This window comes from Protopterus annectens, chromosome 14.part0, assembly GCF_019279795.1.
Source record: "Protopterus annectens isolate FY-2018-M chromosome 14.part0, PAN1.0, whole genome shotgun sequence".
NCBI classification, from domain to species: domain Eukaryota; kingdom Metazoa; phylum Chordata; order Ceratodontiformes; family Protopteridae; genus Protopterus; species Protopterus annectens.
The window spans coordinates 668,058,943-668,083,942 of record NC_056748.1 but is presented as its reverse complement, the minus strand read 5'-3'; the positions used below and the strand labels follow the sequence as shown (position 1 = coordinate 668,083,942).

The window sequence follows — 25,000 nt, the reverse complement described above, 5'->3', positions numbered from 1 at the left end:
ACCACCCAACCTCTACTAATAAAGTCTACAAAAGCCCAAACAATCTAAAAAAGAAGAAGAAACTTAAGCATCATACACACATACCAATAAGTAGTAAAATACAAATAAAGGCAGAAACAAAATGAAGATGAATGAAAACAAAGCATCTAACAAAATACTTACTTTAAATTGCAATGTATTAATACAAACTAAATGTGTTTGGTGGTGAGATTTCATACAAAACAAATATGGTACAAAAACAGAACAGTTAACTAGTCAAAATGTTAAACATCTGAAACGTCAGGACCTGCTAGAGTGAAAGATCTGACTTCTATATATAAAGTCCAAAATGCCATGTCTCAGAATATTAGCTTTTCTCCAGGGTGGTGTGATCTCATAGTTAGTATATATATATATATATATATATATATATATATATATATATATATATATATATATGTATATATATATATACGTTTCTACGTTTCGGGGGTGGGGAAATGTGACCCCCCCATCCCCCACAAAAAGATGTTTATATATATATATATATATATATATATATATATATATATATATATATAAGTTTCGGGGGTGGGGAAATGTGACCCCCCCATCCCCCGCAAAAAGATGTTTTAAGGAGAAGAGCGATTTTCAAGATTTGCTCATCTCTGAGTTTTAGGTCTTTTTTTTTGGCTTGTCGGCACTCAGCATTTTAAGTGCTGACATTTCAATAGGGAGCCATGAAAATACTAAAAATACATCAAAATGGGAAAAAAAAGGATTCCATTTGAACAAAGAAAGGGAGCAGAGAGTTGATAAATGAAACAGGAAACTATGCTGTTGGATGTGCACACAGGCAGTACTATAGGAGAGGTAGCTTCATTAAATGTGTAACTTGCTTCTTCACATTTAGAACTAGATACATATGTGACAACTCACTCCTCATATAACACACACAAACACACATCTTAGTATATGGACCGATTTCCAAAAGACTTACCATTAGTGTAAGTGGCCACTTATACTGCGAGCAGGTGTTTTGGAATCTGACCCACTTAGTACACTGGTTTATATATAGGCCTTACTCTTAAGTATATCACTTAAAATGAGAGCAACTCTTTTGGAATCAGGGCAGACTTTACACTGACAGCGACTCTTTTGGAGTTAGGGCAAACTTTACTCTGAGAGTGACTCTCTTGGATTAGGGCAGACACACTGAGAGCTTCTCTTTTGGAATCTGGCCTGATGTTTATCGCTCCTGTTATCTAGCTCACAATGCTGCTGTCACGCAGGTCACAAGTTCAAGCTTTAAGCATGCAAAATGGTGGTTAATGCTGCCAGGCCTTTCTCTTATCAACTTCTACATGTTATCTTTAAATCAATTTTTACTTAAAACGTGATTCTGCGAAAAGCAGACAGTTGAAAAGAGTTTCATAGTAAATGTGCATGTTGGCCTTCAATGCAACAAAATTACATAGCAGTACAAATAAGGTACTGCAGGCTGACCTAACTTGTCAGACTGTTTACCTACCTTAAATAGCTGTCTGACAGATGATATCTCCAAACTACTGCCATACATTTTCAGCAATATGCTTCAACGTAAAATCAAATCTATAATTGATGATGTCAAATTAGGTACAAAATTATTAGCATTTCTATCTAATGCATGAAAACTAAGTTATTTAGTTTGGCAAGCAAAACAATACGGTAAAACAAGCAAGATTAAGATTAAAATGATCTCATATTTGGGAATTCATTAATAAAACAACTCTGAGAACAGAAACCTTAGTCTTAGTCTTAAACTGACAAGTAACTGACAGGTACCAAGCTGTGAAATGGGAAAATTCTCTCTCTCCTCTTCTGCCCATAACTATAGGAGTCCCACAGGGTTCTATCTTAGGACCACTACTATTCAGTCTTCACAAATGACCTCCAAACCTCCACACAGCATGCATCTATCATTCAGTATGCAGATGACACTACCTTAATCTGTGCTGCACAAAACATTCCCATCCTCCTGCAAGCAACTCAACTAGCATTCTCTGACGTTGAAAACTACCTTACCAAAGCCCAATTTATCCTCAATCCAAAGAAAACTCAGCTTATGATTATAACCAGTTCTAACAAAAACACTAACAGTCAATTCACTCTCTACTCCACAAATGCTACTCCAATCGCTCCAGTGGCACAGGCTAAGCTATTGGGAATAACCGTAGACTCCCACCTAAAATTTGATAGTCATCTCAACTTAACTATTAAAAAAGTAAATGCCAAACTGGGATCACTCTACTGTATCAAACCATTTCTTACCAACAACACAAGATCAACCATTGCTCGCTCCCAACTTCTATCCACCCTACTCTATGCATCTCTTGTTCTGACTAATCTCAACAAAACTGAACTAAGCAAAATGGAAGCCTCCTATAACAGAATTGCCCGCTTTGCTGCAAATTGCTCATATAGAACTCATCACTGTACTGCTTTGAGACAGCTCCACTGACTTGAACTGCCCAACCTCCTAACCTACAATCAGCTCTGCCTCTGTCATTCTATCTATTACCTCCCCAATAAGTGTCCTGCCCTCAAAAACCTAGTACAACATCACTCAGCCAAAAGGCCTATTAGATTATCAAGCAAACTACTACTAGAAGTCACCAACAGCTACAATAGCTTTGGAGATGCACTCTATAGACGTTCAGTGGCTAAAAAATGGAACTCTGTCCCTACTAGCATTCAAAATACATCATCCAAAGCCTCCTTTAAAGACCTCATCAGGCAACATCTCAAGCAAAGTTGGCAGTACCATGATTGCTCCCCAGGCTAGCGAAAGCAGATAACGTATAAATACTAAATCTAGAGTATTTGATAATAGTTTTCAATCTTACTCACAAACACTGGCTAATCTATAATGTATGTATGTATTCTACCTATGCTCCAAATTTCAGCTGTACACCACAAATCTATTAATTACCTTTATTTTTAAATTAATATTTTTTGTTTGTTCTCTCCACTGTAACTGTTGATGTGCCACATACCACTGTAAAAACATGTCTCTTGTAATTTGTGTGTATACTGATCATGTCTAAATAACTAAATGTGTCTGTAATTTTTCTTTGTGGAGCTTTTCTCCCCAGGCCTCTGCTAAAAAAGGGCCTTTTCGGCTCAGTCAGACACTCCCGGTTAACAAATGTAAAATAAAATAAAATAAAACAAATAAAATTTTAAAAAAAAACTTACCCTACTTTCAACGGAGTTCCTTAGATTTGCACTAATGAAGGTTACTTCAACAACTTCTCCCTAAAAAGGAATATATTAATTAGCTATTGTAAAGAAGGTAGAAGTACTTCTTTTACTGTTGTTCTAACTGCAGCTATTCTGTGACATGTACGTACTTATCCCAAACTGCCAAAATTAAATATATTTCATAAATAAACTAAGTACACTGTAGCAATGCATTTTGCAATCTGTTTGCCTCAAAATACATTCACCCAGACACTGCTAAGTGCAATAGTTCTTGTAATTTAAGATAAAGCTCATGTATAAACACATATCAGGATTACCATACAATTTGATGCAACCAACTGAAGAATTTGAAATAAAGGACATGCTTGCACAGATTAGCTATACATACTGAAAGTAAAATACTTGAAAGTTTTGAGTTGACAAGTAGAATTTTCAACTGTTTTATCTGTGAAACAGAATCACATGCAACTCTCACTTTATTCAGAAGTGTTATAAGCATGAGTTGTTATAAAATAATTAATACTCAAGGACTGTATCTTGATGGAACTGCATACAAAGTATTTCATTTTTGTATGTAGACATCATTAATTATCATTAACATGAATGTGACATAAGCTGTCAGTATCTGTCTCAGTATGAGAAAGGTAGGAGAAGACAGATACTGAATGTATCATGCTATGTTTTTTTTTTAATTCATAGTATGAAAAACGCAGTATGATACATGCCAATTCATTGAATCTCCATTTGGCATTCGGAGAATGCCACATTGTGTCACTATGCTACTTTTCAGGTGGAACTGGGGACACTGCAGTTATTGTTTAGGAGAAGAATTTGTATAGCCTTGTTTCTGCCTGAGATCTGTTTTAGTTGGTTTGCCCCAACATAAAAGTAGCTATGGAATGTCACACCTTCAACAGCCTGCACATGTTTAATTTCCTGTTCAGTTTCTTAAATATGAGGTTAATGAACATAAATCAAACACACAAACTGTAGGTGATGTTAAAAAAAGGTCCAACAGCAACATGTTCAGAAAAAGTTTTTTTTTTACAATGATACAAGTCAGTGCCTTCAGTTTTGGATCAATACTGTGATATTTTACAATGCAGAAAAATACAGAATAGTATTTTTTTCTCCAACTTTTCACAAACTTTTCACATCTGAGAAACTGAAACTGCAACATACAGTGTCAGCAGTACTTTTGTTCAGAAAACTCAAGCTTTTATAAGGTAGGAAAAAAATTCTTATGAGTGCATGCCTATTAAAATATTTATAGAAATGTTAAAAGCTCCAACTATTTGCATAATTAGCTGTATAAATACCATTAAATTATCTCTGAAGCAGGACCAAATTAAGGCCAACTGATGCCCTAGGCACAGTTCAATAATGGTGACCCCCTTGGTCTCTCTTTTGCTTAACTGACAAGACCATTAAGACTCAATAAGTGCTGAAAGTTAAATAAGTGTTTGAAAATTTAGAGGACTTTTTCAGTTTTCTCCGAAGCCTGACCGTATAACTATATTAAATAAAAACTGAATCACAAGAGAATACATATATGCCCAAATTCTCTCATAGTTTACAACTGGCATGTAATTTATGAATGGTGGCATTGCTCTCTGTTTTTCTTGCCAATTTAAATTTCAAAGGATGTGATGTACCCGTATACAAAGGAAGTTATTTACACACAAAATTTGTAACAGTAAGGTGTTTGAAGCAAAAAAAAAAAAAATTTTCCAAGAGCAATATCACTTATAAAAATAACACAAAGCATAGGTAAATAATGCAATACTAATGCAAATTAAACTAGCCACATTTATATGCCTGTCATTTTATTTGATTTTTGTATCTATGGTATTAACTGTGTTATACTCTTAATTTTCTGTTATTACTAAGTACAGGAGTAAAGATATAATAAGAGACTTCCAATGCCTATCACTTCTTATAAATAGTCGTAACAGAAGGAATGACTGAGAAAAATATTTCATCTTCAAACATCATTTTATCACGTATTTGAAGTGATTGCTGCATCTATGCCTAGGTGAACATCTATCACCTATGAGTAGTAGCTGTTATAACTACTGGTCAGGATTGCCACAAATGTTGTATAATCAGTCCAGAAGCTTTACCCTATTCAGCCCCACCCCCAAAAACACACAAATGAAGCACAGTAAATGGGCTTGAGTTCTTAAAAGGTTATGTATTTCAGCAGCTCAAATGCTTTCATTCTTTGGGCCAGGCAGTTGCAAAACATGGCCATGAACAAAATTTCCACTCCACCCAGCCATTTTCATCAGTACATAATGCTGGATTATCCAGGCTTTTGCAACCATTCTAAAAGGTCTGATATTGAGCAATTAAACTACTAAAGAAATGTATGATAAATCTTCACATCCACTTCTCCTTTAAAGTCCAGCTGTGTCCAGAGGTGTCCCTTGTCATATCAAGCTGCTTTTATCAAATAGTAATAACTTCAGTCAAGTACATGTCAATACGTTTTGTAACTTACCCTTGAGGCAAAGATCTTCCTTGGGGTGTTGCAGTGGGCTCTGCTCCTTATAAGATGCATATTTTTATTTTGTTTGCTTTCCTTTTACAGAGATTGTTCTATCCTGGTTCTCTAAAAAGTGGGTGATTTGGATGACACATTATGACTATCTTCCTTACTTGTTGAGTAGTTCATCAAATAAATCCTCTGAGAAAGACACTGAAGGTCTAAAGTCCAAGTGTCAAAGAAAACATTAGTCTTAATTGCATTGATCTTATTCAAGGCAGAATATACAGAGATCAAGAGCAAAATGAGACACCTTCCCTCCAAATCATGAATGATCCTGATAAATGTTAAGGATTGTACTGGTCAGCTCTTCTGTTCCCAATAAAGGGAATGTGGAAAGCTTCTTAAAGGCCAGAATTCCTTTTCAACATACTCCTTGGTTCTGCCTAGAACCAAGTGTCATGCAAATAACATGTAAAACACGTTTCCAAAATGTTTTCTAACCATATATTTTTAAATGCAGTGCTAAAACTTGGAAAATGTATTCAAGTAGCAGCTCATTCAAAGGGCATCACTACACCCAAGTAATAATTTCACCAATAGGGCAGTGAAGTAAGTTATAAAACCCTAGCAGTGTCCACTCTTCTTTCTTAAATGTGAACAGCTTCAATGTAGGCCCATTGTCTAGTGCAGTAAAGAAGTGTCCTCTCACTAACATAGCCAGAGCATCATACATAGCATATAGTTAACATCTGTTTGGCAATCTGGCATATTACTGTTTACCAATGCTCCTTTCGGGCAGACAGCTGTAGTATGGCCATGAACAAGAAACCTAACTTAAGGGGGCTATTAATCAGTCCTCTGTACTGCGTTTCTCCTCCTCAGTCACTGCCAACAGGACATCCTCCATATGTCAGACTGCTTTCAAGTTAATGCCATTTTTCCTTTATGTTGTCTCTTTTATCAAATAATAAAAATAATTGTCTTGCTCCATTTCCAACTTCAAACAACCACGTGCTCTCAACGTTCTTTTTTCTTTAGCTCTGATCACATGACCTACATGTGAGATCACTCATTAGCTCTAGTCTTCTGCAACGTGCTCTAACAGCCACTAGTGGTGTCACTATATTTTAGCCAAGTGCTAAGCTTGGACAAAGAACTGAATTCCAGTACCTTATATTCATTTAGTTTCCTCCAAAGACCCCTTCTTCTACTTCAGAAAACAATGTTTCCTAGCTCCACTGATTAAGGAGGGTAAAGCCCTGACTACAAACCAGGTGACCAAAGATCAAATAGTGGCTCAGGCACCTGCTTGAATTTAGCATGAGGGAGGTCAGGACAGGAGTGAGCTGGATAAGCCATCTGTCACCTATTCAGTGGAGGAAATACGGGCATGTGCCTGAACATACCCATCATGGTAGACTCTCAGTTGGAGACTAAGGAGCATATGAGGGGATAGGGACATTTAATCACTCACACATGGAGGCTTGTTCACAGCTCACAGTGGTCCAATGCATTCCAATCTCTTGAATGATTCTTTTGGCATATGGAAAGGGATAGGGTCTGTAAAAAATAAACTTTATGGTTGTCTTAATGATGCCCCACCATCACGTCTTACTACTTGTGAAGGAAGAATGAATGAGTCAATTGACTGAGAGGGGGACTTGATAGTTGTCAAGTGGAGAACAAATAAGGAAATCAAAAAAAAAAAGGAAGAAACCAAAATAAATAAATACTTACATAAATTAAATAAATCCATTTGTTAAATAAATAAATGAAATTCCTGCTCAGTTACATTGCTGTTCCCTGACACCATCCCATCTCTTGGGGATTCCTTAATAATGAAGTTCAACTTCACCACATATGCCTGGTCCCATTTCTTGATCATCCCCTGAAGCTACTATTGTTTACTTCATTCATTAAACAGTCTACTTTTTTGTATTAGAGAGTCAGGATATAAATCTATCCAAGTAATTACACAACATATCCCTTTGCCCATCTGGTTCTCATTGCTCACTCAACAGCATGTTAGGTTCTTCTTTCTGCTACTTTTGGGTTATCTGTCTCTCTTCTCACGGTTTGTTTAGACACAGGACTGACTTAGCACTTCTGTCTGTTCAGTGAACCTCCTGCTGTACTTTCACTGTCCCAGGTCCTGCCAAATATACTGCAATTTATTTCATGCTAGGTGCATTCCAGTGTGGGGATAACATCTGTTATAGCATCAGCAGAAATTGGTACATTGTTTCTAAATAAGAATATGTTTTCTCTGCTTGTTATACTTTGCTTTCAGTTTCATTGACTAGTGGCTTGCATAAACTGTCCTTTGCATCCAACAGTCTCAGTTGTATTTACTTGCATCTAAGAAATTCCTAATGCTGCTGCATAGTCTCTCTCTGAACATATAACTTCTTGATAAAGTTTTTTTCCCTTTCCCAAATACATAGTTCTTTATGATATGAGGCTTAGTTTATAAACCTAGGTCATTAAAGTTGCAATTCTTTGTCAGGATTTTAGTCTATCAGCTTATAACTTGCATAGGTTTTTAGGTATTTACAAGGCTATTGATCACTGAGACACTCCAAGGAATATAGGCGTTCATTCCAATGGTAGAGTTTAGCCCCTATATTTTTCACATGAATAACCCAGAGATGAACTGAACAAGGATATTTAGGTCCATAGGTGTTTAATAGGCTAACAACCACAAGGGCCTTTTTAAGCCTAGCCATGCATCCCAAATCTGAAATAGACAGAAAAATTTGGAAATAATTTGGATGTTTCTCCTATCTATGAGAGGGATACTAAACTGTTGGAGAATTTGCGGTTATCCATCCATTTGTCCAAATTACCAGTGAAGAGAGTGAGAGAAGTATTTTGATTTATTTGGAATTGAAGGCAATTCAGTAAAAGTGGCATTATCTGTGATACAAACCTTAATACTGAGTATGTGACAGACCCTTTCAAAATGTGGAAAATGAGGAACAGGGACTTAAGACTCAGACTGAGGCGTTTTCATCATAACAAGGTACACTTGAAAGTATAGCACATGCTTCAAGTTCTTGTAGACTTCTGTATGCAACAGACAAGCAACAACTTTTATTTACTAGCAAGTTCAAAATGAATAAATGCTCCAATCAGGATTACATCTCCAACGGTTCTTGTAGCAGTATTTTCACTGCTGGCTTTTTAACAATTTTCTCCCTCATCATTGTCTATTTATGAATCATGTCTGCGTGCTTGACTTAAGCTTTGCAGTCATGTATGTATGTTTGATTCAATACACTATCATTATCCTGACACTGTCATCTTAATTCTTCAAATGTAAAGTAGACAGAAATGCTATCTTGCTCAAAGAGTCCTTCTGTGATGCAAGGAAGTGAAAGAAGGCACATCTCTAGTTTAAAGCAGCATTCACAAAAGTAGCACAAGTAATTTGTTAATGGGTGTCGTGTTTCTCTATCAGTTAAATCTATTCCACTGCCACTTTTTGAACTCCATGAAAGTGAAAAAAAAGCAAAAGAGTTCTTATAACAAACAATTAATGTACAACATCATTACGTTATACTTGGGGGATAACATAACTATGTTATACCCTCAAGCTTAACACGCAATGAGGTCCAATCAGTCCAATCAAGTTAAGTGCATTTCTATGTGAAAGTCAAGAACAGTGTATTTCTATGGGACAGACAAAAAAACAAGTACTATGACAGTTGTTTGGACAGATGGTATCTAAGATTAACAGTTGATGGACCGAGGAACGGAGGTCAATAAAACTACCATACTTACAAAGCATTTCCAAAGATAAGAGCATCTAAATAGCAATTAGTTGACATATATTTGCTTTACAAATCTTTTTACTTACTTTCCAAAACACTACAAAAATGTGTCATATATTTTTATCATTGTATTTCCTAAAACCTACTTTTCCCAAATCTGAAGATACAGAACATGTAGAAGGCACAATCCAATGGGACAAGACTACATTAGTGAAACTACGTAACTTTTTCAGTATACTGTTTTAGTAATGCTTAATGATTCTAGCATTCTTTGATACAAATGTATCCAGTGGCACCTGAATATGAGAGTATTATTCAAGAAATACACCAAAGCTTGAACCTCCATTCAGTAGAGAGAGCAAGATTCAGGAAACTATTCAGATAAGATGTTTACAATTTAAATCTCCTGGTCTGTTAAAACCAAACCAGTCCTCAGGTGTACACTTTTTTTCCTTTTAGATTGCTAATTAGTGCCATCTCTGATAAATATAGTTCTGCAAACTGTACTTGTTTATTTCACATTTATCTGCTTTAGTCATCCTCACTTTGTGTCTAATGCTGCTAAAGTTATCTGAGCGTTCTGTATATTGTGCAAATACTACTGTAAACCATGGAACTTTGAATGTAATACTGATAAATGTATATTCTGTATGTTGTATATGTACTGCTGTTATAAATTTTTATGGAATTTTTCTCCCCAGGCCTCCACTGAAAAAGGGCTTGTTTTTCCAGCTGGATATTTTTAGCAAACAAAAACAAATATACAAATGAATTACTTAAATTATAAGTTTTTTTCATACTATAAATCATGAAGAATCAAAATACATAGTAATGTTCTGGTGAATCACTTTATAGATTTAAGTGTTAATATGTAAATGGTACACTTTTGCAATTGTTTGTATCATAATTATATTGTTCAGCTGCATTCAAAAAGCAGCTTAAGAGCTCCATGTCTTATAATCAATGCATACATTGTGCAAAATGAGCAAAGATAACCACTAAATTTACTCTATAAAAATATTTCTTACTGTTCTGTACAGTGGCATTGTGTCTTTTATTACATCTCCAAATGATGTGTTTACAGGCTTTGAGTCAGCAAGATTGTCCGCTAACAGTGAAAATAGTAGATCTTCACTATAGAATGGAGGTTCTGGACCTTTAGGCAGATTGCCAATTGAATTCTGAAAAAGAAATTAAAATTTTTCATTAACATTAAGGTCTGAGGTCATTTGCAAATTATGTCTATAAAACATCTAAAGCAGCAAAACAAAAATAACATTCACATATTCACAGAAAAAGCATGTTCAGAATGAGCCAGGCATGTAGGTTATTCCTATTCTACTAGACATGTCTACAGTTAATGCAAATTTTAAGCTCATTGCAGCATAGAAAATACTGGCAAGTCTTTTGTAGTGAAAAGAGATCTCAATGGGATCAAGAAACTATTTGTGGAAGCATGGCATATTGTTAACAAACAGAATTATATATGGTCAAAATAATTATTCCTCAAGCCAAAATGTAAGTCCCTGATGTACACTATTTTGCTACGTTTTGTCCATTTGTTATACAGCTTCTTCACCACATTTATAACTTGGCATCTTCAACGTATATAATCTGACCTAATATAGATGCTATTAAAAGAGAAGGAGATGAACACAGTGTTAAATTATAGTTCTATCAATGTTAAAATAAGAAATCTAAAATCTTAACTAAGGCACTTGACATATGTTTAATTAAAGTCTACAATGACATAATATGCAGAGGGAGTTTAGAATATAGCTCCACAGTTAAAATTCAAAAAACTAAAAATCATTGGTGCAGAATTAGCCAATGCCCAACATTGAATAGCACTTCTCATGAATATCAAACAAAATGTATAATGAATGAATTTAATTAATACATTTATTGAATAAGAATCTTTAATATATAATAAAAATGAAAATTATTTTAGTATTTATATACATATGTATATATTTTTTATATATAAAAATAAAACTGATGTTTAAAAATCATAAATATATATTAATAATATGTTAATAATGAATACATAATATTGGTGATACACGTTTAAACTAAAGTTGCCACAACAACTCTTTTATATAGTATATTTTGCCAATCACCTCCCCTCATATCAATTTTAATAAAATCAAGTATACTAAACTTAAAGCATTTAAAATCAATGTATACTAATTTATTTGAACAAAGTTTAGAATATAGCCAGAGCATTTTAATAGTTAATTCCAACAGACTTTCAAGATGCTTTGGATTACACAAATAAATAAATTAAATTTACACACAGTATAGCTATGTTCTGTTGGTGTTTTTTTACAGCCAATGGTCTAATTAATAGTCTTATGGTTTATCTGATGGAAGAGTGCTACATTATTTCAAGTTCCTACTTGGTGTTATTTCAGTGGCATCTAATTTATATTATCAGCTGGGTTATAAAATGGAACAAACCAATCAGATAGTGTAAAAAAATGGTGAATCATGGGACTATTAATGCACAGCAATGGTGAATCATGGGACTATTAATGCACAGCAAAGGTGAATCATGGGACTATTACTGCACAGCAATGGTGAATCATGGGACTATTAATGCACAACAATGGTGAATCATGGGACTATTAATGCACAGCAATGGTGAATCATGGGACTATTAATGCACAGCAATGGTGAATCATGGGACTATTAATGCACAGCAATGGTGAATCATGGGACTATAAATGCACAGCAATGGTGAATCATGGGACTATTAATGCACAACAATTGTGAATCATGGGACTATTAATGCACAGCTAACAGTCCATTACTTTTCTCTTTGCACATACATGTTGAAGCTCCCATGCCATAATTGCTTAATGTGGATTATAAAAATTACTGCTGTGCTCTCCCCTTACAAAGTGACTTTTTCTGTGAAAGAAACAATAATATCTATTCTTTTTTAATAAACTTGAGCTGCAGAAGAAAATAAGCAACCTTTCTTTGCTAAGTAGCAACTTAAAATGTTTAAAAACTAAATATTTTAATAAAATAATGTAGAAGATGCAGAGCATTTGCACTTAGATATTTTAAAATATACTTTTTTTTTTCTTTTAATATATTGTGGTAATTTTGTCCTACCATTTAATGAGACAGCTGCATGACACATTACCCTGTGGCAAACAACCCCTGTAATTTAAAAGAAGCAACAAGCTACTCAAAAGCTACCACAACCTCAGCCAAGGACCAAGATAACATACCAAGTTGCCTGCTTATCACTACAAAATACTGACTTTCTGAACCTGCATTTAACTTCTTTGCAGTGCATGGAGTGCCACAGTTATGCTCTTATTTGTAGAAAAAAAGCAATGCTGTTTAGAACTTAGGAGGTTTTAAGCATCTTTTTAGCATCAGATCAGCCACCACAGAAGTTTCCAAAGTGTGTTCTAAACCCTTAAATGCTGTTACACACATTGTGTCACACACAAAATTGTGCCAGATGAAAGTATCAAGCAGCTCTCAAAGCCATTTGTTCATAGAAGAGGCACTTCTCTCCTGTCTGCTCTTTGTGGGACAGCTTTTACATTTTTCAAAGCTGTAAAATGCTTCATGCTCCTTCCTATATATTTTTCAACAAGCTGCTAGTACAGGGAGAAGATTAAATTCCATACAATTCAAAATATCGTCATCTCCCCATAGCTCTCAAGAGACACCATTCAAGCCTCATTTCACTTCTCTCTTCAGGTGAATATCTTGGCATCCATGCCTCAAACACGTAACAAAGCTGGTTATTATCAGAAAGCTAGTCACAATCATCAATAATTTAAGCCTCTGTTCCACCAATTTTTCCAAAGCCTGGAAAACAGTCAGTGTAATGCAGTTACATGAAGGCAGCCCAACCATGGACCCTAGTAACTGCATACCCAATAGGCTTACTATCCTCACATATAAAGCTATGCAGTATATCACCAGTGATTCATTAAATACCTTAGTATGAGCCACATGGCTTGTGCTTAAAAGGTCCTCCACTCAAGGCACACCCATTTGCAACTATGAGACATGTTAGCTACAATGACTTCATTATCAGCTAATTTACATGTCTCTGAATCGCATTTACAACCATGATGTGTAAGATCATTGATGACTTGCAAGTTGTAGTAGTAACTGTTGCTCATGTAGGTGGTGGCATTCCATCCAGTCACTTTTCTAAGCACAACATGAACATACACACATATTCATGCACACCTGTACCTGTTCATTACCTGTCTGCTCTCTTGTGGTTCCCCCCACCCCATAGTAGTTGATGTGTCATTATGTCACCTATCCATTATGCCCTGCTGGTCTAGTGAATACAATCATCCCCAATCCCTGTCCTGCTGCTGATGCCATTACGGCACTGACATTTAAGTATAATCACTGGTGGTCTAGCGCATTCCCCCCAATCCCTGTTATAATACTGGTACCATTATAACACTAACAGTAATCCCTGGTGTCTAGTCGATCCCCTCCCCTACCCTGATTCCTTGTACTACATTTTGGCATGCAGTTGAATACGACCTTTTGGCTGTGTTTAAAACTATGTCCTAGTGGAGGTGGCCATACTGACCTACATGGCTGAGTGAGTTCTTGAATTGCTTGGCCGCGTAGATGTCTTTCTGGACTTTTTTTTCTAAATAGCCACCAAAGCAGTGGATATCATTTATGTAATGCAAACAGCATTTTTATACCTGGACAAAGCCTTTGACAATACTCTTCATGCCAGTGTTATTGACAGACTTGTAAATCTGAATATAACTCAATGTGCTGTGTAGTGGATAGCTAACTGGTTTGTCTAACAACCTACATGTCTCATGTATGAAATGGTGAACTAATTAATGCACATATTTTATTTATTGATGTAGCTGCTTTAAACTTTACAATACATAGAGAGGAGGGCGTTCCTATAGGTAAATGGCCTGTTTAAAAGTGAATGAGAAGTGAGTTCTGAGCACATAAATCATACAAGTACTGTGTGCATTTGAATACTTCTCAGTGCTTTTCCACTGATAGCTGCACTAATACTATGCATTTTGATACAAAGCTGTTAGAACAGAAACTTGTTATTGCAAATCAGACTTTCAAGGTAAAACAATTTTAAAGTATTTAGCATAGTTGTTCCTCACCGACTCACAAATGTTCCAGCAAGGGTTAGGTTATGTTAACAGTTGGTATAAGGGCAACAGTGTCAATGTAAACAGGAAAAAATATGGTATAGTATATTTTGGTAAATAAAACATTTGTACTTCATAATATATACGTGATATACTCATCCAGCCAGATACTGTCAGAAAGGATCTAGGCACTCTTGCTCATAGTTTTTTTATTATATATGACCATCATGTCTCCATAGTGGTTTGGAAATCCTTCTAGCTGGCTTAACTAATTTCTAAAGGTATCTAGATCAAAAAACTGAGTTCCCCTTTATTAATCTCTTATAATACTCACTATAAAATATATTGCCTCTTTTGGTATGTATTAAATATCACTCATCTTGAAAGGCATCAAAGTTTCCTAAGGAAAAGGCACAATGGCCAAAAGATCCTCAGTTATCTGGACAAACTGGCATCCATTTCCCTGCAACATATCTCTTACAGACTCCTTCATGATGATCTGCATCTAGCCTTTTGAACAACGAAAGAACCAACCCCCTTGACCTCCTATTCATTCACACAACAGTTCTTTAAATACCAGGTTAAAGGACCTAAACCTTTAACAATAGGAAAATAAGACATGCTGTTATGATACATTCATATTCTAACACATCTCCCATATTTGGAGCAAAGTTCCATTACATGTCCAGTTGGGTAGCACCCATACAACCTTTCAAGTTAGACTATGATAATTGATGGGCAGCTTTAAAATCTCCCCAAGACTGTCATGAAATGCCCTCCAGAATGCTTGAGGGAATTTCTCAGTATGATTTTTTTGACTAGGCTTGTAAGTGCCTACAATCTGATTGCCTAACATTTACCAATGAACAAACCAAGATAAAATATAAGCTTTCCTTTCACTTATGGTCTGCAGTTAGCAGTCATAATGTCAGAGCGATAGCTGTCTCATCTAGTGCCCAGTGCCTGTCCTTGATATGGTCATCTCTTCCCTTAGCTCATTAATTGAACAGCTGCAACAAATAATGCAGAAACTTCCTGATCGATCCCCCTAATACCTTACACCCAGGATGGTTGCTCCCTTTAGTAAACCCTTGTTATGCTTCTGTATAATAATACATACCTCTTCAGACAATGGCACTTCCATCAAGCAATCTGTTTTTCAGTACTGCTCCTCAGAAGCAGAAATAAAACAGTCATGAATCTATAGCCTATATACATGTCTCACCATTGCATTTGCCAAGATACATCTCTCCCCAAAGACCCTAAACTGCAAAAAAACAACTTGACAGTGGTACTCAATATGATAGGTAACAGACCCTTCCCTCTAGTATAAGCAAATCCTAATGCTCAGTGGTATGAGTAACACTACAGTTAGACAGTCATTGCTAAATCTCTGAATATAGAAATGTTTGTTGCATGCTGTTGAACAAGAATATGTTTTTTTTTTCCTTAAAATGCAACTATTTTAGTTATTTATTTACTCTTTCGCTCCACTCATTCTTTCATTTGCTTACTGAGAATGTCCAACTGGCTAGAAAGCCCATTTTCACTGTTGGTCCATGGGAAAAAGCTCACAGAAAATGAACAATAAAACCTAAGAGATACATAAAGTGAAATTTTTAAAACTATTATTACATCAAAAGTTTAATGATTGTAATACCACATTGACCAGTAGAGTAAAAAGTTTAAATACATAGGAGTTGAGATAGCTGGTCTCAGAGAAAAAAACATTTTATTATAAGGGTACTGAACACAAATTTATATACAATACTTCTTTTCCCAGTCATTATGAAATGGAAGGAGGATGAAAACAGAAAGGAGAGTTAGAGAAGAAATACAAAGGTTGGGCTTAAAGATCAAAAAGTACAACACAGAAAATCTGGAGTAAATGCAAGTTACATGTATGTGCCAGAGATGTATGTGAATGGGACAGAAAAGGCAGAAAAAGGTGTGCAGAGAACTGAAAAAAAGAAATATAAAATGAAAATAAAGAGAGAAATATGTCAGAAAGTACAGGAGAGATGTAGGAGACAACACATAAAAAAGCAATACTTGGCAGAGAGAAAATATAAAAAGGGTTAGTGGGTTTACATAATACAACAATACTACACAAAAATCAACAGCAACAAAAAACGGACAAAAACTAAGGGCACAATTACAGCCCAACTAGCTACATCTAAATCTTGGTCATCAACTATATAGAAATAAAAAATGACAGGATTAATGAAATAGAGGCTTCTGTGTTTAATATTAAGCAACTGTGGGAGATGTGTAATGAATGAAGAGATGGATTGTTGAGTATTTTAATTAGCCAGGTATGTAGCATAGCTAATTATGAATTAAAGTATCTAGTTTGCAGCTCATATTAGTTGCATAGAAATAAGGTTGATGTAAATTGTCATTATCAGATTAGTTACAATAAGACTGTTAATAATGTTTGTCATTTTCTTTCAGTTTCTCTTATATTTAATGTTGAAATGGTACTTGGGTAAGATTTTTGAATTAGTCCAATTACAGGATTTAAAATAAAGCAAAGTGCGAGATATGCAACTTAAAAAGAAACAGGTAATCAAAATCAAAAATTGTTGAATACAGTGTCTTTTATGGGTCTGTATTATATTGTCAAAATGGCATTACAGTGAATGCTGTTTAGACGACAAATATAGAGCAAAATCCCAAAACAGCAAAAGCTCAGGTCAGCAATTTCTTTCCTAAGGAAAGAAATTGCTTGGCCTAACCCGTGATATTTCCCTTTACTCCAATGTAGTCTGATCTCAGAGTTGGTATGCTTAGTTGGGGGGCAAAGCCCCCAGTTTGAAATGTTTTTACTGATGTGCTGTGTCTTGTTGATCTACCGATTCTTCCATAGGAAAAAAATTGGTGACCTGGGGTTTCACTGTTTCCGAATTACACTCTATATTGGTCATCGAAACGGCATTAACTTTAATGTCATTTCAACAATATAATGTAGACCCGTCTTCTATATAACAAGTTCATTTTTTCACTGTAGGTAATAAATAGCCATGTGAAAATAAACCAATACCCCATTTTCATTACATTTATACCTAACCTAACCACATCCCCTACACTCAACATCCTATCCTCACCCTCCTTCCCAGAATCCTTACTAGATGCACCTACCCACTCCACCCCTCTCATCTCACATCTCTATACACATCCCCACACCCCCTCACCCACAAACCATGCAATTCCTCTTCTCCATTCTTACTAATGCTCTACTTCTCCACTTTCTTTACCACACCTACATGTCCAACTCCCCCATTCATACCAACTCAATTATCTACACTCACCAACACTTCTACTATCTACACTCCACTCACAATTCAACACATATATTAACATTAACCCACAATTCTTCCATCACACATCCACTCTCCTTTCAAACTCTTACACACCCATGAACCTAGTTCCCCACCCACCAAATACCACAAACTAACAATCAAAATTAGACTTCTACTGCACTCCATTGCACAAATAAAACTACAGGCTGAAATCCATCCCAACCCAGGTCCCAATGACATCAACTCTCCATGTCTACTACTTCCCCATCGCCCAGACCTACAACCTATACCCAATCCAGTACACATGCTCATCCCTACCCCCCCTTTCACAAAACATCTAACTTTGACCTGCTAATTCTAAATCTAAACCGCTGTAACATCATAAATAAAATCAGTGAATTCCACGCTGCCCTGGCCACCTACTCACCAGATATAGCTGTAACAGAAACCTGGCTAAAGCCCCATATTAAAGACAGGGAGATTATTACTGCTGGCTATAACATTATAAGACAAGACAGAGTTAACAAACATGGAGGTGGTGTTGCTATTATGTTTAAAGACACCCTCAAAGTCGTACAATTAACTTGCACCCCCTGATCTACCCAACTCTGAAATACTAGTTACCTGCCTTGAAATCAATCAAAACAAAGCCATACTTATTATAGCCACCTATCTTCCACCTGGCAATAATCTTCCCAGCATTGAAAATCTACTTCAATGGGCTGCTACCAAATTCACCCAAGAAACTATTGTGCTTGGTGACTTTAACCTGGATTGGCAAACCTGCACATCAAATATCCCATACACTTTTATAAATCTTTTCATCTTCACAAAAAGAATAACCTGCCCAACCCACACAGACAAACACACCAAGCAGCCAACATTAGACTGGATCCTAACAAACCTAACCTAAGTTACTTAGCCAGTTGCCTACCTGACTCCCTCAGTGATCACTGTCCAACCTTTCTATACAGAAAGCATGTACATACACAAAGCAACATCATATATAAATATATCATTACAAATAAAAACTTCTCCCCCACTAACTTTAACCTCCTACTCCAACAAAGTGACTGGACACCACCTAAATACCTACAGCTAGAGGCTGCTGCCCAGTACTTTAATGAAACCTTCCTTACAATCCTGAATACTCTTGCCCCTACTAGAAAAGTGTGTACTAAATCTAAGCCACTCCTGTGGCTCTCCAAAGACACTAAACTATGAATGAAGCATAGAGACAAAGCCTGGTCAGCATACCATATTTCCAAAGACAGAACTAACTTCTTAACTTATCAGCAACTAAGAAATCTAATAGAAACAGATCAGAAAAGACAAACAGCATACTTCTTTTCCTGTCAACAGAAACACCTAAAGAACCCCCCAAAATTCTGGCAATTCATCAACCAGCTTATTAACCCTGGTCATATGTCGACCCCTCTCCCAGTCACCAGAAACAACTCAGACCCCATCTCAACACAATTCAACACCCACTTCTTCAACACCATCACGTCTCCACTGAACAACCATCCATTCCAACCACTCTCTGTCCCCACCCCTGCCCAAGATGTACACAACTCTTTCTCTCCCATCCAAGTTATATAAAGACCCTCTTATCTAAACTTAAACCATGCTGCATAGATGCTGACAAACTCCCAAATGAATTCCTAAAACTTGCTGCTTCATCTATTGCTTACTCTATTTCAATTTTGATTAATTGCTCTATTAAAAAACAATATATTCCACTCCTTTGGAAAACATCTCATATCATACCCCTCCACAAAGGTGGCCCCTCCAAAGAACTATTGCCCCATAGTCACCCCCCCTTGCAAAAATCCTAGAAAAATGTATCCACAACCAACTCATTAACTACTTCCTAAACAATAACCTCCTTTCCAGTATTCAGCATGGCTTTAGACCCAAACATAGTATCAGCACCGCCCTCCTAACTTTCACCAACTCTATCCACCACCTCATGAATGAAGGCCAGCTTGTTTCTTCCATCTTTCTTGATATGTCCAAAGCCTTTGACACTGTATCCCACCAGCTACTACTTAAACTGTCCTCCTATGGCCTCAGTCCTTCAATCCTAACCTGGTTCCATAGCTATCTTTCCAATCAACAACAGGCCACAAAATGTGAAAACTCTTTCCTTGCTACTCCCCATCTCTGTGGGTATACCCCAGGGTTCTACACTCGGTCCTCTTCCCTATCATATTCACAAACAATCTTAGTTTTGCAACGCAACTAGCTTCCATAGTACAGAAAGCTAATGATGCTACCCTTATCTGCTCTGCCTCCTCACCCCACAAACTCCAGCTAAAACTGCAATCATCTTTTCAGGACATTGAAACATACCTCTCACAGCACCAACTCATTTTACATCCCAACAAAACCAAAATCTTAGTTTTTACTAACAGAAAACCCAAATCTTCTCTGCCTCCTTTCTCAATCACTGCCAAAAATGGAACCAGGATAACCCCCACTAACCACAATAAGCTTTTGAGCATTACCATAGATGATCACCTCAAATTTAATATGCATATCACACAAACTATCAAAAAGGTCCACATCAAACTAGGTACCCTATATAGGGTCAAACCATTCCTAACTCCCAATGCCAGGTTAGCCACTGCTTACACACATCTGCTTATCCACCCTCCTATATGGATCACTTATATTCACAAACCCCGAAAATCAGACGGCAAGAACCTTGAAGGGTGATTGTTAAATATGCCACTAATCACCCACACAGATCCCACCACTGTGCAGCCCTCTCACAGCTATACTGGGTAGAACTACCCAACCTGTTATCATATAATCAGCTAATCTCAACCCACAAAATAATGTATCATCCTAATTACTGCTCAGCAATCTCCTATTTAGTCCAACCCAGTAGCAAACATAGAACTCTCAGATCCTATTACAAACTTTTACTCAAGGTTTCCAACTCCCACAATGGCCATGGCAACCCCCTCTATTCACACACAATAGCCAAACTCCGGAACACTCTTCCAGAGTCAATAGCAAAAAAAAACCCAACCACAACCAGTTCAAATCACTCCTAAAGGAACACTTGACTAACCACTGGCTGTGCTCCTGCCACTCACCTGGATAATTATATTCCCACATCTATTACAGTTCTCAGTAACTCTCCTATTCCTCTGATATCAATTTGTCTGAGTATAGAAATTATTCCAGTACTTGTATTGCCCTATTGCTTGTTTCTGTAATAGTTCCTGTTTTACTCTTTAGATTGAACTGTACTATTAAGATTATGTGTTCTTACATGGTACTGTACTACTGACTGGATTGTATTCTTTAAAATATTCTTTGAAATATTGTTGCTTTTGTAATACTGTGGAACTTTTCTCCCTGGGTGTCAGCTGAAAATGGGCCCCTGGTCCAATCTGACACTATCCAGTAAACAAATGTAATAAATAAATAAGTGCTTTAGTGCTCCATGTGTGGACTGCAGCAGTTGCTTTGTAGCAGGAATGTCGTTACTACATTTTAAAATTAAAGCATTTATTTTTTTCAATAAGTATCATCCTTTATCTAGGGATGGCACTGAAGCCAGAATAGTTTGCTAGCTACACCTCTGCTGGATAAGCAACTGGCACTATTTTGAGGCCTCTTATGTTCACCCTGCACTGAACAATGTCATGCTGTTAGTGGACAATTTCAAGGAACCAAAAGTTATTTTGTTAACACTATGTGCCAATTGCAAAATACTTACTCTCAATACACACGATTTACACTGGCATAAGAAAATCCTCATATGGGTTTCCTTCAAGTGCTCCAGTTTCCTCCCACATTCCAAAGACATTCAGTAGGTGGATTGGACATTATAAATTTGCCTAATGTGTGAGTGTGAGATGTGGAAGAACAACGGTGGCAGGACTAGCCATCTGGCAGTGTAAACCTTGGCTCTAGACGATTGTCACTGTTGAAGTGACACCCCGATCCCATGTGTAAAAATGGGAAAACGGAGTATGGATGGATGGAAGGCCCATCAATAAAGCAGGTTTATGCAGCAGTAAGTAACTAGGAGCAAGTCTTTTAAAACTGGGTCTATATGTTTAATGGCATATTTAACAAAATGCAATGTTTGACCAGGAACTAAATTATCTTATATCAATGCATCCTTCATAAACTTCCCCATCTAATTTTAAAGGTTCAGCTTCCTTTGAAAAATTTGGAAAATGACAATCAATAAAAAGGAAATATGGTACAGTATGCTCACACCATTTAGTGTACTATTTATATGACTCCTTTGCTCCTCCCCACTCTTCAGATATGAATAATCTCATGTCCTGTACAAAATGCAGTAGAGTACAATTCAGCAGGTGAATGACTACTAGCAAACAAAATCATACCTAATGTAGAGAAGAAAAACATTTCGATGAAATTCACAATGTAACAAATTAATACTGCACAACTCAATGAAAAGATTTTACTCCATTTTGTTAAACGTCCTTGTTATAGTGAATATCTCTGTAATGCAATGTGAAATTTCTGTGGTTTTCAGTGATTATTTTTCTGCTGATGTACATACAAAACAGAGAAAGTATTATCCGTACCTGTGCAATAGCTCTGGCCAGGCCACGAAACAACTGGATATATGCAGACAGAGTATGAGGGCCATAAATGGTGGATGCTGATTCATAGCGCTGTACCTGTGTAACAGATACAAAATACTTATCTTTTTTCAGATTGTTGTAATGAACTGAAATGAATATGATGGTTAGTCTATATGTATTTATGTAAGTATTGTCCATCATTGTACAGTCTCTAATTAGAAAGACTACAACTAACATGGCTTTAAGTTTCAATCGATCACCCCATAGGTAAGGGGAAAAGCAGAAACCTTTGTAAAGACAGAAATATGTCCTAATAACTAGACATTAAACAATCAGAAATGATGAGTAATCTACCTAGTCCATATTACAAATGGATACATTATCACTGAAGTATGCAAATCCCCTTACTCTTTGCAGTATGTAGAGTTCAGCTGTGTCAATAAAACTGGACATGGCATTTTCTGACATTAAAAGATGAAAACTGACAGCTACAGAACAACTTTCTGGCTTTTAGTACAAAACTGTGACTCTGACAAACTGAGTAAGAACCAGAAGAGTGGTTTAGGATATTATTCCATATTTCCACAACCCAAAAATGGGGAAAAAAAAAACAACATTCTCGTAGAATTCCTTCTAGCACACTGACCTGTTCATGTTTCTCATGCTTAGCAATGGCACAGCACATGCAGCAGAAGAGAAATTGGAATATCAGATGAATTGATTTTATAGACTTTAATGAAACACTAATCATAGGAAGTCTGTGTGATACTGGTAATGAGGAATTTATTTATTAAATGACAAACCGAGGTCTACTCCCTTCCACACCATATTCAGACCAACTGCCCAAAAATGCAACATTAAATAGTACAGGAAATAAATTCTCCTCACCACTACTAAAGACACCAAGGGTAGACAAATGAACAAAGAAAAAAGACCTTAGGTGTCGTCCACAGCTTCAGGCTTCAGACTGTTAAAACACAATTTATTAGTCGCTTAAAAAGTGAAGCTGACAGGATGTAAACTTCACTAGAATATGATGAACTGAAAATACTTAAATATCCAAGCAGTTGTCATCCACAGCTTCAAACTGTACATGAGTACATGATTTCTGGACATACAGCTATACAGCACCATTTTCCTATTCCTTAGCCGTTATAATTAATTTAATCAAGTTTTCTACTGGATACATCACTGCACGAGTAACATTAAGCAATGGAAATAAGAGCCTCCTATATATAGCAGAGAAAGAGAGAGTGATTTTCCTAATACTTTGAGGGAATGCATTACACTCTACATTCATAAAAGGAACATCTGAGCAGTATTTCCACATGTTTAGAAGGTGGGCTAGTGAAAGACTATTTGTATCAGCTTCCTTCCACTTTAGTGCTAAATGTTAGGCAAGTTAGGCAAGACAGGCTTAGGCTAACAGAGTCAGATCTCATTAGCTAGGATCTTCTTAAGTGCTAATCAGACACATAAAAGAGGAAGACTCTGAACATGAAGGGAAGGTTAAGGAAAGAAGTTATTAGAAGAAGGAATTTGAGACAGCCAGGGCTCTTTTACACTGTCATTTGGTAAAGGAACAGACCTACTTTGCCCTCCTGATAAGCACAACTTTGAAAGGACTAAGGCAGGTATAGGAGATGATTAGTTTACATTCCATTATGGACTGGAACAAGGAACAGACTCATCTTCCTTGTTTAGGAAAGCAGTGTGTGGGAGGTCCTCTCACTCCTTATAGTCTGTGGCCAGAGAAAATCCATATGGACTCATGATGACAGGCCTAGATGATGCTCCTACTGTATGGTCTTGTAAAGAAAGGCTGTTACATGATGGCTAAGTCATACCTTAAAATGGTGACGGGAATAACGCTTGATAGTAATGAACTTCTCTCAAGTAAGGCTAATGAATCTTTGTTGATACTGTAGAGAAACTGAAATGAGGCAGAAAAGATCTTCACAATAATGTTATTTGAATAATTAAAGGACACAGCTAAGCTTCTCTGAGGCAGACATAGTGATTGGCCACATCCAAATTAATAAGGTTAGACCTAACAAATGGTATTCTAAATGGTGCAGACCATGGGCTATCACCAATAAGGCCAAGGACTTCATGCTCCTGGTTGTTAAGCAAAGGAAATGTTCTAAGTCTAAATCAAATGCAAAATCCAACCTCCGAAAACATGTCAAATTCAAAAACAGTAAAACCAGAAGAATGCAGATTACTCATTTGTTGAGAAACCAGACAGTAATATAATTGATTTAGTGCTTTTAGCCCCAAGGAAATAAGGATTGCATCAGTATAACAACTATACTACTGAGCTGTATATAAAATGAAACAAGATCATATGACCACTATTCAAAATCATATGACTTAAAATCGTGACATTTTAGAAACTAGTGATTTGAAAATCTAAAAAGCACCAAATGTATATGTGTACTGCAAAATAATATTTATCCACATCTATCTATATCTATACAGATAAAAATACATACATCCA

General features: G+C 36.3%; 1 protein-coding gene across 1 annotated transcript in view; it reads right to left on the bottom strand.

Annotated features, from left to right (window-relative positions):
• ASAH2 (N-acylsphingosine amidohydrolase 2) overlaps window positions 1-25,000 on the bottom strand; it is a 426,905-nt gene that overhangs the window by 63,574 nt on the left and 338,331 nt on the right. The window contains exons 15-17 of the mRNA XM_044056416.1: window positions 22,501-22,596; window positions 10,515-10,667; window positions 3,217-3,276 (exon numbers count right to left, since the gene is read on the bottom strand). Of these exons, the coding sequence (XP_043912351.1) occupies window positions 3,217-3,276; window positions 10,515-10,667; window positions 22,501-22,596 (309 nt within the window). The remainder of the gene's footprint in view (window positions 1-3,216; window positions 3,277-10,514; window positions 10,668-22,500; window positions 22,597-25,000) is intronic.